The sequence below is a fragment of the Equus quagga genome, chromosome 20, assembly GCF_021613505.1.
Source record: "Equus quagga isolate Etosha38 chromosome 20, UCLA_HA_Equagga_1.0, whole genome shotgun sequence".
Classification (NCBI taxonomy): Eukaryota; Metazoa; Chordata; class Mammalia; order Perissodactyla; family Equidae; genus Equus; species Equus quagga.
The window spans coordinates 9684795-9704098 of NC_060286.1; the positions used below are offsets into that span (position 1 = coordinate 9684795).

Here is a 19304-nt window from a genome sequence, read left to right on the forward strand (position 1 = left end):
TATAATGTATTTCTGGCAGACCTAGTTTTTACAATTCACATGTCATGGCATTTTAAAATTACAAAATGAAATGTCCCTATGTTTATTCTGCCTGAAAAGGTACCTGTTCCTAGTATTATAATTCCTTAATTAATGGATTAGCAGTCAACTACCTACAATACTATTAGCCACAAATTTTACTGAAACATGTTTTATGCATAATTTTTAAAAATAAATATTATGAAACTTTTCACTAAAAGCACAATATCAGAATGATCATAAATGGAGCCTAAAGTCAGCATGAACCTTAAAGGATTTCTTCAATGTCTTCTGTTACTGAAAACAGTACTGATTTTGAATAAAATGCTTCAGAGGAAAAGCCTGCTCGAATGAAAATCCTAGATATATTGTATAATCTCCACCAGATAATACAGATACAAATGCACAGAAAGCAAACAAGACCAGACATCCTTCAATCTTGAATTTGGTTTTTATTTTAAAATACATTTAGCATGAACTATCATAGGACAGAAAACAAAACACAAAGAAATGGAATATCTTCAAATACCTTTTAAGCTAGACATAAAAATTAATAACATAGCATAGACCCAAATTATGGGAAATAGACTCTAAAATTTGATTCATTAAACACATTTTGAAAGAAAAGTTCTTTGCACAGTTTCCAACGTACCGATATGTTCCTAAGTGCCTTGGTTTCCTTTTAACTAATAGGTAAATGTCCTAAATTTAGTTGCTTTACTTAAAATTATTGAATTCAGTATTGGTAAAAATTACCATGTCCCTAAGTTCTCAATCAGAATTATAAAAATATGAGCTCAAATAGTTATGCTGCCCAAAATAGAAACATCTTAAGTGATTACTTCTGGATAATCAGACAGATATTGCACAAAAGTCAGTAATTGCATACCTAATGCTCATTTATATGGAAAGTTAATTCTCTTCTTTATGAAAAACTTACTACAAATAAACTTAATGTTAACCTAATTACAATCACACTTCAAAATATAAAGGCACAGACAGAATCAAGAATAGTTTAATACTATACCCAAAGTTTCCACTGTGAAAATAATAAAAAGTTGAAAAAATAATAGGATCCAAAATACTGATACTTTTAGATTTTATAATTTATCTTAAGTAGCTAATAAATGGGTATTAAAAGGTAACACTGCTAAATCCAATCCTTTCCAAATAATTTAGAAAAATGGTTTGTTTACATATGAAGCATGTGCATTGTCCCATCTACAAATTTCAATTACATTTTCATTCACTGGAAATATCTACCTGCAGTATAAACAATCAAGACAATGTACAAAAAAATATATCTTGTTCCTATAACTGACAATGCACAGAAAAATACCTACAAAAATGGAAATATTTATCCATTTAGCTTCCCAATAAATTTGTGACAAAGTTTAGCCCATTCCACATTCTATCTAGACAACAGCTAAAGACTGAGGGGGGTTTGCTTCTAGCCCTGTTAGCTTGACATATATTTTAAAAATATTTGCCTGATTATGAGTAACTTAAATAGTCAGCATCTCATTTTTATATCACAGTACATGGCATTTCTTAATTCAGCAACAGAAAGGCACAATTAGCAAGCACTAAAATTCAGTACCTGAATTATTAAACTGATGTACATAAGAACTGCAAATGAAATACATTCAACAAAGTGTACAGAACTGGAGAAAATAAAAGGAATCCAAACACTAACTTTTCTGAAAATTTGGTCCATTAAAAATACCTCCCATGTTCAACATCATGAGTAACATGAAAGGTGATGGCAGTGTAAAAACAGGCAATAAAACAATATGCGGTAGCATATGAATTCTGGTCTAGTAATTATGCAATTCAATTAGGAAACGGCTCCCATAGTAAATAAATGTTAAATATATCTGTTAATAACAACATACCTGTATTAAGTCCAAATACACAGGCACCAACTGTTTGCATATTATTTTTGATTTTATAATACACCCCCCAGTTTAAAAAACTTAGGTACATTATTTTATACATAACATATATTAGATACATAATTGTATATTATGTACCTTAATATATATTATATATAACTTGAATCCATAACAGCACACAACTCTCCAAATATTACATGAACACTCTAAATGGGCACTTACCATTTTCTCAGTGTTGAAAAAGCTCAGCTCACCTAAAACAATATCTGGATGTGCAATGATAAAATGCACTGACTCTTATGAATTTACTTAAATAATTATTTAAGTTTAATTCCTGCAAAAGCCTAACTCTGATTTGGCTTTTAACTAGAATACATTTTTAGATATCAGTAACTGATACCCTCCTTTCTTATCATAAACAATATTTCTCCATCAAGAGATACCAATAAAGGAAAATATGTAAGGGATCAAAAACGTGATAGAGAAACCAACCATTCCATAGGTAATATATCGATAAGGAAGTTCAACTTCCATGTGCTGTCTAGCGTTTCGAACATCATCACATGGTATACTGAAGATTTTACAGGCTAAAGGAATGGTGATCCTTTTCATTATATCTCTGACTATTAGTACAAATACCATCCCTATGAGGATCCGCAATATGGCTTTTCCAAACAGAGTCACAGTAATAGGGGGTGTAGCTAGAGGTAACATATCCAGAGAAGGATCTAACATTAGACCCATGTTATAGGTGACATGAGATCCACATGCAATTCCAGCACCACTTCCTAGAATCTCAGCAGTGTCTCCTCGGGATGTACTCCAGGTGTCCAGAGTGAAAGAAAAGATCCCCAAGGCTAAATGAAGCCCGATGATGAATAACGGAGCATATCTGTGAGTCTGGTTGAAGTTGTCAATCAGGTCGACGAATGGATAGAAGACAACTAAGATTAAAATGGTATATAGGAATCCAGCAATAATATCCTGGGAAAAAAGAAAAGTAGAGCTGTTTAGTATAATACTATCTTTGACATTAAAAAAACATATATTTCACACTTCAAATGTTGATAGAAACTTTTAAAATATGTCAGATTCTCAAAGTAAACTGTACTAATTGACCACATAATAGGTACTAAAAACTGTTTTAATGATAATAAAAGGACTTATTGATGATAATAAAAGAATTGTGTTTTCAAAGTTCTATCCTTCTATAAATTAACTACACATACACTACAGACAAATTTATATTCCAATCCTGAATAAACTATGCTCAAATTATGTAGTTTTGATTTCTGGGATAAAGAATATATTTATTTTTCAAAGAAACCATCTTCATTTTCATGCATTTAAATATATTTCCATGATCAAAGAGGATACAAAGCCTGGGTAGCTTCCTTTTCCTATTCATTCATTCACTCACCGAACAAACACTTAGTGAGTACCTACATGTGCCGGCAGTATTTTGGTGCTGAGGATGTATTGCTTAAAAAAATGACAAGATTCCTGCTGTGACAGAGCTTATATTTTAGTGGGGATGACTGAAAATAACCATGTAAGTAAAAAAGTAGATGAATATTACAATTTCAGATAGTTATAATAAATGTTATGAAGAAACTAAAATAGGACAATGGGATAGTATGATGAAAAACTTTATTAGAGCGATTATGGAAACCCGTTTGAGGAGGTGACACTTGAGCAGAGACCAGATTTCAAAAAGGAGTCCGCCCTGTCTTTAGATGTAAGGAAAAGTGTTCCAGGTGGATGGAATACCAAGTGCCAAAGCCTAGAGGCAGAAAAGAACCTAGTGAGTTCCAGGAACTGAGAGAAATCCAGATGGCTCAAATAGTGAGCAAAGGGAAGAGGGATGTGACATGAGGACAGACAGAGAGGCAGAGACCAAATCATGTAGGGCCTGGGTAGGCTGGGTAAGAGTTTAGATTTTATTTCAAAAGTGATAGGGAGGGGCTGGCCCCAGAGTGGTTAAGTTGGTGCGCTCTGGTTCGGCGGCCCGGGGTTTCGCTAGTTTGGATCCCGGGCGCAGACATGGCACCGCTCATCAGGCCACGTTGAGGCGGCGTCCCACATGCCACAACTGGAAGGGCCCACAACTAAAATATACAACTATGGACTAGGGGGATTTGGGGAGAAAAAGCAGAAAAATAAATAAATAATAAAAGTGATAGGGCACCACTGAAGGATTCCAAAGTAGGAGTGTAACATAATCTGATTGATATTCGTAAAGGGACACTCCATCTGCTGTGTAGAGAATGGATTACGGGGGAAAGTATGGATGATGGGAGACCACTGGAGACACTTGTGGGGCGCTACTGCAGTGGTTCACTCTAGACATGGTCCGTATCCACATGAAGAGAAGTACATGGATGGATTTAGTAAAATATTTTAAAATTAGAGTTGACAACTTCAACTTGGTGATGGACTGAATGAGGGAGAGAAGCAGAAAAGAAAGGGATCAAAGATGAAGCTAGTTTTAGGCATGAACAATTGCGTAGACAGAAGATGGTTTACTGGAGGAAATAAAAGCTATCATTTAGAGAACTTTCCTTTCCGAATCATTCCTGACATGAACAAAAATGTTCCAGAATTTCCACCTTAAAACAAACAAAACAAAATCCTGGGATCTACTCTCTATCACTGAAAAATATATAAAAAGAGTTGCTCATATTCACTGCCTCCACTTCCTCACTTCCCATGTTTGCCTTCTGCCTATCATTAAGCCTCAAAGCCGGATCCCATATGAATTTATAGACTCCATTTTCCCTTATCTTGGAATTACCTTTCCCACCTATATTTTAGGCAAATTATCACACACCCTCTGAGATTCTGCTCAGGCGTCTATCTCCTCCATAAACTTTCTCCTCCTAATCTATAATAAAGAATGTCCTCCTTTTGGCTTCCATAGCATCCTCTACATACCTGCTACAATTACCACACTGTTTTCCATTTCCTTGCTTGTCTATTTCTCCCAGAAAACCAAAGGTTTACAACCCTTGTTGCCTATTAAAATCACCTGGGGAACTTTACAAACATACTCATGCCTGGGCCAATCTTCAGACATTCTGATTTAATTGAATTAAAGTGGGAGTGGCACATCAGTATTTTTTTTAAAAAGCTTTCTAGTGATTCTGTTGTTCAGCACTGGTTGAAAATTACTGCATTACATATTTATATTACATTTAGACTGTGATTTCTCAAAGGCAGAGAGTTTATCTTATTTATACACATATACCCAGTGCCTGGCACACACTAAGCAGGCAATAAATATTTAGTTAGTTAAATTAAGATAGTTAAAGTAATTTTTTAGACTCATCACACTGACTATATAATCTTGCCTGACAAGAACTCTGTACAAGAAACAGATGAAACATAATTCTTGAATTTAGGCTAAAGACATCTTCAGGGAATACTACTACTTTCTGTACCAAAAACAGTATTCTAATACTTTACATTTATTTACATTTCATCCTCACAACCACCCTGATAAGGCTTGGGACAATCTCATTTTGCTCTTTAGTCTCCAGAATAAATATTAAAAGTGGCTTTTTTCCCTTTCAAAAGTGTCCAAATTTGATGAAAGTTTATGGATACCTCAATTAACCAGTTTTTAAATAAAGAAAATTGGACTAAGCTCATATAACTAGACATTTAATCTCATAGACTGAAGGTGCTCAATACATCTGTTGAAAAAAATGAATAATCTCAGAATATTGGGAGTGAAGGAAAACTAAATTTCCCACTTTTTTTGAACATGAGGTCTTTCATGAAAACTCAATGATACGTACTAAAAGTTACCTAAGAGTTCTGGTTAACTGAATTTTACTGCAATCACTCAAAGATTCCACAAGCAATCCTAACTCCGATCATACTTCTGCATAGAGATCTCAAATTCTGTGACTGCCACACGTCGATTCTTCAGAGTTCAGACCCATAAGTGTCAAATAATTTCACTTCATGAGGTGAGGTTCCCTTTGTGCTATCTCACCCTTTCTTCCTGACCTTATGATTAAAGGCACAGGTTTCGGAAAGTAACCATAGCATTCTGGCTACCAGGACAAAAGCTATTACTTTATTTTTCATTTAAATTTCATGACTGACTCAAAATTTTAAATTACATGCTAATGTAGAAGTATTCTGAGCCTTGTAATTCTCATACAGAATGGGTACCACGTTACATGTTTTAAATAAATGACAATTAATGAGGTATTTATATAAAACCATACATAATATATTTACTCTTAGGTTAAGTAAAAAGTTAATAGCTCTGCAGTTACTTCTTTTTTTAAAAAAAAACTTCTTTCATATTATAGATATAAGTACATCATTCCTGTAAAAAGCTTTTTACAGTACCTGAAAAATGAAAAAATTAATCAATTAAATCACTTTTAGGACTTTTTAATGTTTGATCACGTTAACATTAAGAATTCTTTAAAATGACAACGCATATCAATTACATTTTTGGAAGTATGTTTCAGTGTGACATAAAACATCCAGTATTTCTTGTCCTGTACTTTTTATGTATAGCTCCATGAACATTAAACTTAGATTGCTACAAGACTCTATACAAATCTGCCTCCTTTTCTGATTGAGTTATTAATTATGTATGATATCACCTGGATAGTAAAGGTATATTGAACTTCCATGCAACAGAACCAGAACAAAGGAATGACGGAGTTCAGGACATAAACATAGTGGCTATTGTGATATCAATTTAATGTATAACATTTAAATGTACAACTAAGTGGTTTTAAGCATTATAGCACAAAGTATGCAATAAAGAAAAATTAATGTTAAAAGTAACAAAAAGAACTCAAAGTAGCAAATTTTCCAAAAAGAAACTTAGCAAATAATTTTAGATACTTATTAATTATAAATAACTTATATGCTCTAAAAGTTAATAATTACACACTTGAATGCTATAATCAGGTTATCATCAAATTTATGGTAGAAGATATCAAATATCATAGATTCAATAAATATTTATTATGTATTAAATATGGAATTTTCTCCTTTTCTTTTCTCCTTATGAGGAAATAGAACTAGAGAGGCTAGTAATTTGCTGGGACTAGAATTCAGGACTCCTGTCATCTCCTAGTGGGTTGTTTTTTTTTTTTAAATTATAACACATTTCAGGTGTCCTGCTTGTAATTTCAATATGCTACTGATGCCAACAGAGTTTCTAACAACAAAATATATTTTTGAAATGCATTGCTTTTGACAAAAAAGGCATTATTAAGGATGGATTTTGAAATTTTTATCTTCTTTAATTAAAGTTCAAATTTATGGGGCAGGCTGGTGTAGCAGTTAAGTTCATGTGCTCCACTTCGGCAGCCCAGGGTTCACAGGTTCAGGTGCTGGGCACAGACCTACACACAACTCATCGAGCTATGGTGTGGTGGTGTCCCACATACAACAAATAAATGAAGATTGGCACAGATGTTAGCTCAGGTACAATCTTCCTCAATGGTAGCTCAGGGACAATCTTCCTCACCAAAAAAAAAAATCAAATTTAATACCTGCTCACTATAGAAAAACTAGGAAATACAGATAAACGATAACAAGCATGGGCCGGCCCAGTGGTGCAGCAGTTAAGTTCACACATTCCACTTCGGTGGCCTGGGGTTCGCTGGTTCAGATCCCGGGTGTGGACATGGCACTGCTTAGCAAGCCATGCTGTGGTAGGCGTCCCACATATAAATTAGAAGAAGATGTCAGCTCAGGGCTAGTCTTCCTCAGCAAAAAGAGGAGGATTGGCAGCAGTCAGCTCAGGGCTAATTTTTCTCAAAAAATAAAAATAAAAAATAACAAGCAGTTATTACCCAGGAATAACCACTACTAAAACTCTTACTGTATACTATTCTAGATGTTTCTCTTTAACATGTTTTTGGGGTTTTTTAGTTTATTTAGTTGGTTTTTTATTTCTTATTATAAAAGTGGGTTTGAGAGGTACATACTACTTCATAATCTCATAATACCTTTTTTTTTTTTTGAGGAAGATTAGCCCTGAGCTAACTACTGCCAATCCTCCCCTTTTTGCTGATGAAGACTGGCCCTGAGCTAACATCCATGCCCATCTTCCTCTACTTTATACGTGGGACACCTACCACAGCATGGCTTTTGCCAAGCAGTTCCATGTCCACACCCGGGATCCGAACTGGCGAACTGCTGTGCCACGGCGACAGCCCTCTCACAATACCTTTCTAAAAAGACTTTCCATATATAGACATATAAACTTTTAGTGCAATTTTGGGTAAATATAATTACAACATTCATAATTTTACTAATGTAGAAACAAAACAGTAACTTGACAAGTGCTCAACATAGTAACTTAAAAATCAGTTGTGTTTTAAGAAATTAAATTTGAGAGGTAGGTGTGATAATAAATGTTTTAAAAGATGGATATAGTAACTCTTCCCTACTTTTCTAGGAATTAAGAAAATCAATTTAGGAAAGTAGTTAGATGTTAAAAATAAACTAAGCTGTGGCTCTTTGTGTTGTAACAATAAAAACAAAGCATATGGCAAATACCTAATGAAGTGTTCATTATAAATTATTTAGAACACATTACTGGAACTCTCTTCTTGATGTTAATGAAGAAATCAGCTTGGATAATATGGTATCCAAGCACCTCTTAGCAACTTCTAGGGCACATTCTGCCTATAGTTGCACACTAACCTCACAATACACAGTGAAGATATAAATTATGATTAAGAAAATAGTTCAAGGGGGCCAGCCCCGTGGCCAAGTGGTTGGGTTTGCACGCCCCGCTTCTGTGGCCCAGGGTTTCGCTGGTTTGGATGCTGGGCGTGGACATGGCACTGCTCATCAAGCCATGCTGAGGCAGCATCTCACATGCCACAACAAGAAGGACCCACAACTAAAAATATACAACTATGTGCCGGGCGGCTTTGGGGAGAAAAAGGAAAAATAAAATCTTTAAAAAGAAAAAAAGAAAATAGTTCAAAATGCAGGTAATTAGTGAAACATTAAAATATAGGAAAAAGTGAAAATTGTGGGAATATATTAGACCCATAATGTAAAAAACATGGGTATGGGGCCAGCCTGGTGGCGCTGCAGTTAAGTTCCCACATTCCACTTCAGCAGCCTGGGGTTCGCCGGTTCGGATCCTGGGTGCGGACATGGCACCGGTTGGCAAGCCATGCTGTGGCAGGCATCCCACATATGAAATAGAGGAAGATGGGCACAGATGTTAGCTCAGGGCTAATACTCCTCAAAAAATAAATAAATAAAATAAAACAAACAAAAAACACATGGGTTTCTTATGGGTACAATTTCATATATCAATTATCAAGTGATGATATATTATTGATTACAAACGGTTGTTATAACACAGAATCATAACCATGCTTGCAAGTCATCTGTGGTTTTACTTTGAAAAGAAAAACAAAAATTTGTAATGTTATACATAAAATTCAGTAGCTAGTCTGAATAACACTGATAAAACGTTCTATGCAACAAGATGGTTTTTGAATAAAGGACTAGAGTTATCAGACTCATGATTTGAATACATCAATATTGTTTTTAGTCCAGCTGATTCAAGAATAGACATTTTCCAGGATATAAAAAATGAACTGAACTCAGCTTGAATATTTGACCAATCCACTAAACATTTCTTTTTTTAAAGAAGAGCATCTTCGAGATTATATATTCAACGTATTCAGATTCTTATTCCTCTTTGATGATAATGGATCTAAGGATGATATTATTTAATATTTTTTCCTTTAAGAAATATGAGGATTCATTTTTTATCATTCAGAGATGCATAACCATTTGGTAGTTTTTTAGAAATTAACTTTTAGGAGTGGAAAGGATTAAGGCACAATGATGGACAACATTGTCCCGTGACAAATATTAGATTTGATATAAAACTGATACTTAGTCTCATTATAAAATTGGTAGAGATTAGTTAGAAAGATTTGTACATAAATTCACAATTTATATTAATATAAATAACTATAAAAAGTCAAACAAATAACTTGCTTATTAACATAGTATTTGAGACTTCTGGAAATTTACTAGTGAAGGGGTAGCTGCTGGAGGCAAACAATCTAAGTTGGAAATAGAAACCCAATATTTCTACAGTATGACAAAAGCTAATGAGGTATTTTTATGAGTAGAAAATTCTAAAAGTGAAAGTTGTTAAGGATAAGAAAAATTCGATATAACCCTTTAGAAAATTTTGGATTCCAGGAATTAATTCATATTTCTCCACCTTTTTTCTGATCCTTTATCTACAAGATAATATATAATACATTCATAGAGGTCTTAAGAAACACAGCACTATATGCAAAGGATAGAGAGAGAAAACATACACTTACTTTTCTCATGTTCCTTATTACCTAGTGGGAGCAATAGATAACCAAAAAATGAATGGCAGTTTAGGACAAGTGCTATGCCAGAATTATGCTCAGGGTGTTCTAGGAGAAGAGTCACCTAACCAGTCTTGAGAAAGGAAAGACAGGGAATATAAGGAGGCTTTTAGGAGATAAGAACATTTTTGTGATTCTTAAAGAATGGATAGGATAGTTAGCTAGGCTAAGAGAGAAAAAAGGGCATTCCAAGCGGAGGTTACAGCATTCCTGGGGCATGGAGGTAAGAAAAACCCTTTACATTTGAGGAAACGTAAGTCATTCGGTATGGCATCATATTTGTGTTTGGGAAGAACACTGTAACAGGAGACTGAAGACTGCAGGGAGCAGTGTCAGACTGGAAGGAAGGCTGTTCATTAAGAAGCTGCTGGAGTAACCTGGTTTAGAGATGAAGCAGGCCAGGACTGAGGGAGGGTGAACAGGGATGGAGGAGGAGGAAGGGGATAGATGTGGCCGAAAGGAGTGCAGGGTCCCTGTGCTGCTGCTTTTGAAAATAAAATATCTGATGTTAGCCCTAAAATACTCCTCAGAAAGAGGAAAAAACTAGAGTTTAATATGTGAATCTAAGTGGCACCAGGATCGTTTAAATTCATTTAGCCACTAGTCACTGGGTCCTCATGAACAAGCAGGGCTCTCCTTGGTTTCTGTATTCGGATGGTTGGTTTTGACTCAGCACAGAAGAGAATGAGAAGGAAAATACAACTGAGACTGGAAGGAGGGAGAAGGGTTATCCTGAGTATACTCCTTGGTTATTGTGGTGGTTAGGAACTGTTTCTATGCAAGACATCATTATGATATTAAAACTTCAGACAGCATCATGTTAATATTTTTGCAAAACACGAAAGATTTACAATAACTATATTTTCTGATTTAGTTTTCATATAAGTTTTCAAATGGTTAAAAAGTATAAAATTGCCTATCAATTTTAGAAAAAAATAAAACTCTATGAACACAATATTTTCCTTACCAGAATGGAGTGCATTCCCATGTAAATTCTACTTAGGCAAACTAGAGAACACCAGCAGGGAACAAGAATCAGTCCATATATAAGAGGATACTAAAGGGGAAAAAAGGTAAAATTAGTTAAATAAATTAGGTTAAATATAAACAAGCAAATAAAAAACAAATCACTATACTATAAAACTCCACGGAAACAAGAACTATATGTTTTTACTCCCCATTTTATTCCCAGCACGTAACCCTAGGCATAGCCAACAGCAGACATTCAAGAAATACTTTTGCACAAATGAACAAATGAATAAAATCTGATGTTTCTACACTCTTCATTGTGGGAGCTGGCTCATCTTTGCTTCTACAGTAAAGATTCAATCACTGGCTTGCTACAGAAGAAAAACAGGTAGGAGACATACTTTTAATACGGCTCCAAAATGAAAGCACTTCTGGAATAGTGCCTGGATCTGGTCCACGAAGGGCCTTCACTTCCCTGGGGAGAAGGACTGGGCGTGATCTCTCTCTCACTTCCATTAGTGACTGCTATCTGCAATTTCCATTGGCACTTCCCCATCTCGTATTCAATATGCAACACTTTGTAATTTGTTTTCCACTTTGTTCCCCCCTACTAAAATTTCAAATGGTAAGCTTACCGAGAAAAATTTTGGTGGGATACTGGGAGCAGAAAGCCACAGTAAGGAAAAAAACCCAAAAGGTAGACAACTCTTGGTCTCAGTGGCACTAGTTTAAGAGTTGGCTTTGAATCTCCTGAGATTAGAGGGAAGGAGGAAAGGATGGATGGGCATAGGGGTAAGTGTGTAAGGGAAAGGGAGGAGCACATTTGAGGCATTTTACGCCTGATGACTTCAAATTTCTGAAGAAACTGAAGCCAAGGTGGTTCAAATCAGTAAGAATCCAAGGTGGTTCAATAAGAAGTGGGGTTGCAAGAAGGGAATTAAATATGGTTTTAAGAAGAAGGGTAAGAATTTAGTACACAGTTGTTTTTTGTTTTTTTCCCCTGCTTTATCTTCCCAACCCCCCCGTACACAGTTGTATATCTTAGTTGCATGTCCTTCTAGTTGTGGGATGTGGGACGCCGTCTCACCATGGCCTGAAGAGCAGTGCCATGTCCGTGCCCAGGATCCGAACTCTAGGCCGCCGCAGCGGAGCGCACAAACTTAACCACTCGGCCACGGAGCCGGCCCCTACACAGTTGTTTTGATTTGACTTCTCTACTGCATTTAACGTGGCCCATCGCTTTCTTCTGGAAACTCTAAATATCCTTGATTTCCAGAGCATCACACTTTCCTGGCTCCCCTTTCACTATTTATTTATTTTTTCTGTATCTCGCACACAAGAGCATATCCTCCTCTTCTTGTTCCTTAAACAGCGGTTATATAAGGATTCTGCCCTTAATAGTTATTGGCAGTCTCACCTTTTCTTATTTTGTAACCTCTACTTAGCATGCTGAAGACTTATCCATTTCCCTGAGTTTGAGAACCATACAGTCAACTCCTGGACATACCTCCACCCTCAGGTCCCTATGGAGTTAAACCCACTGTACCTCAAACCAAACTCATCATCCTCCTATCCAAACTTGTTGCTCCTCTCAGATTCCCTATTTCATATGGAAACATCATAATACACACAATAATCTAAAGGAGAAACATGAATTATCCTTGATTCCTTCCGTATCCCTCATATTTCACCAATAATCAAGTCTTGCTGATTTTACCTTCTAATATTCCTTGATTCTGTCATCTCTTCTCCATCCTACTTACAGTGCCCTTGTTCAGATCCTCATAATTTCTTTTCTAAGCTCTACCTATTTCTCCAGCCCTTCTTCCATATGCATGAGGAACTTGGTTAATGGGGCAGACAGACGTAACCATACATGAGGTAAGTGCTATGACAGGAGTATACACTAAGCCCAGAGGGAGTCTAAGGAATGGGCAATTAACATAGTTTAAGGATGTTAACAAAGTCTCCCAGATTAAGTAAGATCCAAGTTGTCCTGAAAGATGAGTAGGATTTAGTCTTTAGAGAAAAAGAGTGAGCAGAGGGCAAAAAAGATAAGAGGGTGTTACAAACAGCAGAAACACCATAAGCAAAGGTTTGTGTGAAAGACACTGTAAGTAGCGTGGTTTTCTAGGAGAATAAGCTTTCATTCTTGCTGGGGGGAGGTACTAAATAGTAAGCATAAAAATATGTGAATTATATGATATGTAAATTCATATAAATTGTATAAGAAAACGTGACAAGTACTATGTAGAAATAAAAAGAGAACAGGTGGTTGAAGAAACAGTAATGTTCATCAAACAGTCCTTGTGCTCCTCTATATTTTCAGATTCACTTGCAGTTAGATTGGGACCATGTGACTAGTTTTGGCCAATGAGTTGGAAAACAGTAACTTACGCTACTTTCAATCATTCTATGAACTCTCTCTTCCCTCCAGATGTGATGTTGGAAGTCACATGTTGAGATGAAAAGACGGGCAAACTTCCATCAGCCTGGGTTCCTGAGGTCCTAAGTTTGCTAATTCATAATGAATATGTAACACAAATGAGAAATAAACTTTTGTTGTTAAGCTGAGATTTGGGGGTTAAGTCATTGCCACAGCATAACCAAGCCTATTGTAACTAAAATAGTAATAGAATTAGGATCAGGAGTTTGGGAGTGTGAGTGGGGCAGGTTAAAGTATTAAATACAAGACAGTCAGTGCAGGCATTACTAAGAAGCTGAGACTTGAGGCAAGACTGGATGGAGGTGAGAGAATTCGCTGAGCAGATATCTGAGGGAAGAACACATATCAGGCAAGGAGGTCAGGCACAGAAAAGTCTCTAATGAGGAAATGTGACTGGCAAGGAGGCTAGTGTGGCTGGAGCAGAGAGAGGTAATGGGGGCCAAATCAAGCAGAACCCAAGAAGCCACTGTAAGAAACTTGACTTTTAGTGTGAGTTAAATGGGGAGCCACTGCCGAGTTTTGAGCAGAGCAGCGCCGTGATAGCTGCTATGTTGAGATTAGACAATAAGGGATCAAGGATGGAAAGAGACCAGTCAGGAGATTGTTGGCACAATCCAGGTGAGAGATAACACTGGCTTCTGCCTCTGTAGCAGGCACTCAGGCCGTTTAATTTTTCTGCGAATTTTTTGAAGACTGTGAATAGCAAAAGAGAGTCAAACAGAAGTCAACAACTACTGAGAAACTTTCCTATGCTTCCCTCTTCTTTCTTTTTTTTCACTTAGACTCCATAAGGAAGTAAAAATAGACAAAGTTATTGATGGGAATTCTTTGTACACAACAGATTGAAGAAAAATTCATTTGTAGAGTCTCAAAAGCTAGGGCAGAAGGTAGGAGAAAAGGAGAGTTTTTGAGTAGGAATGATGAAATTGAACTTAATAAACCTGAATAAATATGGATTGAGTTATGTTCAAGGTGTTTAAATGGGAAAGTTAGAAATACAAGTAAGCTAGATGCAGAGGCTAAGAAAGAAACTACAAGCCTTTTTATTTTCCTTTTCCCCTATTCCAGAGCACCTTTATACCTCACCGGAGTAAAGTGAATAGTTGGGAAAAGAATAAGTCATTTTTAGTTTTATTGATTGGTTGATTTTTTTTCAGCCATTAGTCTCTACCTTCAGAATATTTTCTCTAGGTATTTTTCTGGAAAGAAATATTTTGGAGACCACCAGATCTAGTTCCAACGATATGACTTTCACATTTACTCCCCAATGAATAATAGAATTCTGAATCACAAAGTATCAAAGAAGTCTTTTATGAGTTAACTTTAAACAGATAAAAAAGACCACAGACCTTAATGGCTAAAGCAATCTAGATAGACTAAATAAAACTACTATTTCTCAAGTGGGATCCTGTGGAGGGAGGAAGAATTATGCTTAATAACCAATTCACCTGGCACATTTATTGTATATCTAAGAATATCCAGATTACATTTACCTTTAATTTTATGTTAAACTGTCTCTAAAAACACATTTAGAACCACTGTCCTCATTTAGATGTGACTAGAAGGAAAACAGATTTATGCAGAATTATTCTTTCCCAGGAAATGATAGAATCTATCACAAATATATAAAATATATACAGACTACTTTTCAGTCACCTTTGTTAATTCCCCTTTTCTTCACAACTCCTTAGTAAAGTGGGCTCCAGGGCTTAATTCTAAAGGTACTTCATTTCCCAGTCTATACTCACTTCCTTAATGATCTCATCTAGTCTCAGGGATTTATACATAATCCATATGTTCATGACTCAAATTTCCGTTTCTAGCTGGGACCTCACTCCTGAATCCTACACTTGTATATCTAACTGGCTGCTTGATATCTCCACGTCAACATCTAATGTAACATGACCAAACCTAAACTCCTGATTTCTCTTCCCTTTCCCATCTGACCAGCTAGCTATTCCTGTAGTTATCTCCTTCCTGGAAAATGGCTTTTCCATTGTTCCATTCCTCAGGCCAAACAACTTGTTATCCTTGACTTTCTCATTCATATCTATCACCCAATCTATTTACAGTATCAGGTATACTTTAAAAATATATCTAGTTTTTAACTGTAATCCCCATGTAATCCAAAAGATAGTATCTAAAAAATATGCACAAAAAGAAATGAGAAGGGAATCAAAATAGTATACTACAAAAAAATCAAACTCAAAAGAAAGTAGTAATGTAAGACATGAGAAACAAAAAAGATGCAAGACGTACAGAAAACAAATAGCAAAATGGCAGAAGTCAGTCATTTCTTATTAGTAATTACTTTAAATGGCAATGGTTTAAATTCCCCAATCAAAAGGCAGAGATTTGCAGAAAGGATAAGAATACATGACTCAACTATATGCTGCCTAAAGAGACTCACTTTAGATCTAGAGACACAAATAAGTTGAAAGTGAACAAATGAGAAAACATATTCCATGCAAATAGTAACCAAAAAAGAGCTAGATGGCTACACAAATATCAGACAAAATAGACTTTAAGCTAAAAACAGTTACAAAAGACAAAGAAGGACAGTATATATTGATAAAAGGGTTTATTCATTAAGATGATATAACAATTATAAACATACATGCACCAAACAATAAAGCCTCAAAACAAATGAAGCAAACCTTGACATAATTGAAGAGAGAAATAGTTCTACAAGACAGTCTCATCAACATTGAAAACCTGCTCTTCCACACAGCCCTTTCCCTATATAACACTTCGCAGACATTTAAAAAGTTCTCCTGCAGCTTCTTGATTGTGCCTCAAGTTTCCTGCAAGTTGAACATTTTTCATGCTGCATTGCCTTTGAAAAGTACAAGCCAGCCAGCACTACCCAAGACAAGTTTAACACTTTCCTTACTCCGGGTAACATGACTTTAAATTTCCTTGGCTTTCAGCCTCACAACAATGCTGTCCACTATGCTTTCTTTTTTTAAAATTGGTTGTCCTCTCATGAATCCACAAATTCAGCCACTTTTCCATAGTTCATCACAACTACAGATACTACTTAGGCACTTTCTAGGGTGGTCTTACATACAAATGGGTGAATTTATTTCCTCTTCCTTTTTTTGGATGTGCTGTATTGTTAATTCATTAACATTGAACTAATGGCCAACAGAACTATAACTGATGCCTCAATGAATCTTACCTAACACATGTATATTTTCTTTGTAAAGCATATCACAGTCCTCTCATGCTTAGGAACACCAGACATCACCGCTGCACTGTGCATGGGACCATTTTAAACAGTGCAACAACCAAGAGAAAGCACAAAAATGTGAAAAAATAGCACTAAATAGACTCAAAAAGGATTCTTGTTTACAGTATAACAGCTGAAACAAGAAAGCAGAGCATCGTCTGGTCTAACCTCAGCTGGGAATATGTACACCAGCTGGCTCAAATTTTTAGCCACTCTTCACATGTCTGTGAATGTACTGATTTTTGGGTTATAAATAAATTCTAGTGAGTAGGTAAAGTTACAAATATGACTTCCATGAATAATAAGGATCAACTGTATGTAGAAATTAACTACTCTTAAATAACCATGGGCCAAAGAAGAAATCACAAGAGAAATTGTAAAATACTTACAAACAAATAAAAACAAAAACACAACATACTAACAATTACGTAATGCAGTGAAAGCAGCACTCAGAGGGAAATATACAGCAATAGAGGCCTACATTAGAAAGAAGAAACGAATCAACCACAACTCCACACTTAAGGACTAGAAAAAGAGGAGCAAACTAAATGCAAAGCTAGCAGCAGCAGGGAAATAATAAAATAATTAAAGTGGAGAAAAATGAAATAGAGAATAGAAAAACAATAAAGAGAATCAACAAAACCAAAAATTGTTTCTTTGAAAAGATCAATGAAATTGACAAACCTTTAGCCTTGCTGACAAAGCAAACAAAGCAAGCTTGGAAGATTCAATAACTAAAATCAGAAATGAAAGTGAATACTACTAGTGATCTTACAGAAATTAAAAAGATTATAAGAGAAAGCTAAGAACAACTGTATCCCAACAAATTAGATAACCTAGATGAAATGGGCAAATTCCTAGAAACACACAAATTACCAAAACTGACTCAAGAAGAAGTATAGGGCTGGCCCCAGGGCTGAGTGGTTAAGTTCTCACGCTCTGCTTCAGTGGCCCAGAGTTCGGATCCTGGCCATGGACATGGCACCACTCGTTAGGCCACGTTGAGGCAGTGTCCCACATGCCACAACTAGAAGGACCCACTGCTAACATATACAACTATGTACTGGGGGGATTTGGGGAGAAAAAAAAAAGCAGGGAAAAAAAAAAAGAAGATTGGCAACAGTTGTTAGTTCAGGTGCCAATCTTTGAAAAAGAAATATAAAGTCTAAACAGACTTATACAAGGGCAAAAGGGGTGACAGGGCACATGTGCACGGTGATAGGTAGTAATTAGTCTTTGGGTGGTGAACATGATGTAGGCTACAGAGAAATGTACACTTGAAATTTATATAATGTTATAAACAAATGTTACTTCAATAAAAAAAAACAAAAGAGAGAGAGAAGTCTAATGCCTGAGTGGGACCAAACCAAGAACTGTGGTTTCATCAACATTGGCTTGGGCCATCTGCACTAACTGGACCTGACTTCATTTTGAATAAAAAGATGCAAACAGTTTTATACTAAAAAATATAAAAATAAAAAAATAGATTTATAACAAGCAAAGAAATTGAATCAGTAATCAAAAACCTCCAAACAAAGAAAAGCTCAGGGCCAGATGGTTTCACTGGTGAATTCCATCAAACATTTAAAGAAGATTTAATATCAATCTTTCTCCAGCTCTTCCAAAAAAACAGAAGGGGAGGGAACACTTCCTGACTCATTCTATGAGGCCATTACTACCCTGATAGCAAAACCAGACAAAGACACCACCAGACAAGAAAACTGTAGACCAATATCCCCTGTGAATACTGATACAAGAATCTTCTACAAAGTATTAGCAAAGCAAATCAAACAGTACATTAAACGTATTATACATCTTGGGGCCAGCCCGTGGCATAGTGGTTAAGTTCCTGCACTCCGCTTCAGCAGCTCGGGGTTCATGGGTTTGGATCCTGGGCATGGACATACACACCACTCCTCGAGCCATGCTGTGGTGGCATCCCACATACAAAATAGAGGAAGACTGGCACAGATGTTAGCTCAGGGCCAATCTTCCTCACATACACACACACACAAAAATCCCCACGACCAAGAGGGATTTATCCCAGAAATGCAAGAGTAGTTCAACAAAGGAAAATCAATCAATTTAATACCCCACATTAATAGAATAAAGTAAAAAAAAATACACAATTATCTCAATTGATGCAGAGAAAGCATTTGACAAAATGCAACACTCCTTCATAATAAAAGCACTCGAAAAACTAGGAATAGAAGGAAACTTCCTTAACATGATAAAGGGCATTTATGAAATATCTACAGATAATATTCTAATCAATGGTGAAAGACTGAAAGACTTCCTCCCAAGATGAGGAACAACACAAGGATGTCCACCTCTGACCA

General features: G+C 36.0%; 1 protein-coding gene across 1 annotated transcript in view; it reads right to left on the reverse strand.

Annotated features, from left to right (window-relative positions):
• Window positions 1-456: 456 nt before the first annotated feature.
• Window positions 457-19304, reverse strand: part of SGPP1 (sphingosine-1-phosphate phosphatase 1) — a 40103-nt gene continuing 21255 nt past the window's right edge. The window contains exons 2-3 of the mRNA XM_046647805.1: window positions 11286-11375; window positions 457-2897 (exon numbers count right to left, since the gene is read on the reverse strand). Of these exons, the coding sequence (XP_046503761.1) occupies window positions 2346-2897; window positions 11286-11375 (642 nt within the window). The 3' untranslated portion in view covers window positions 457-2345. The remainder of the gene's footprint in view (window positions 2898-11285; window positions 11376-19304) is intronic.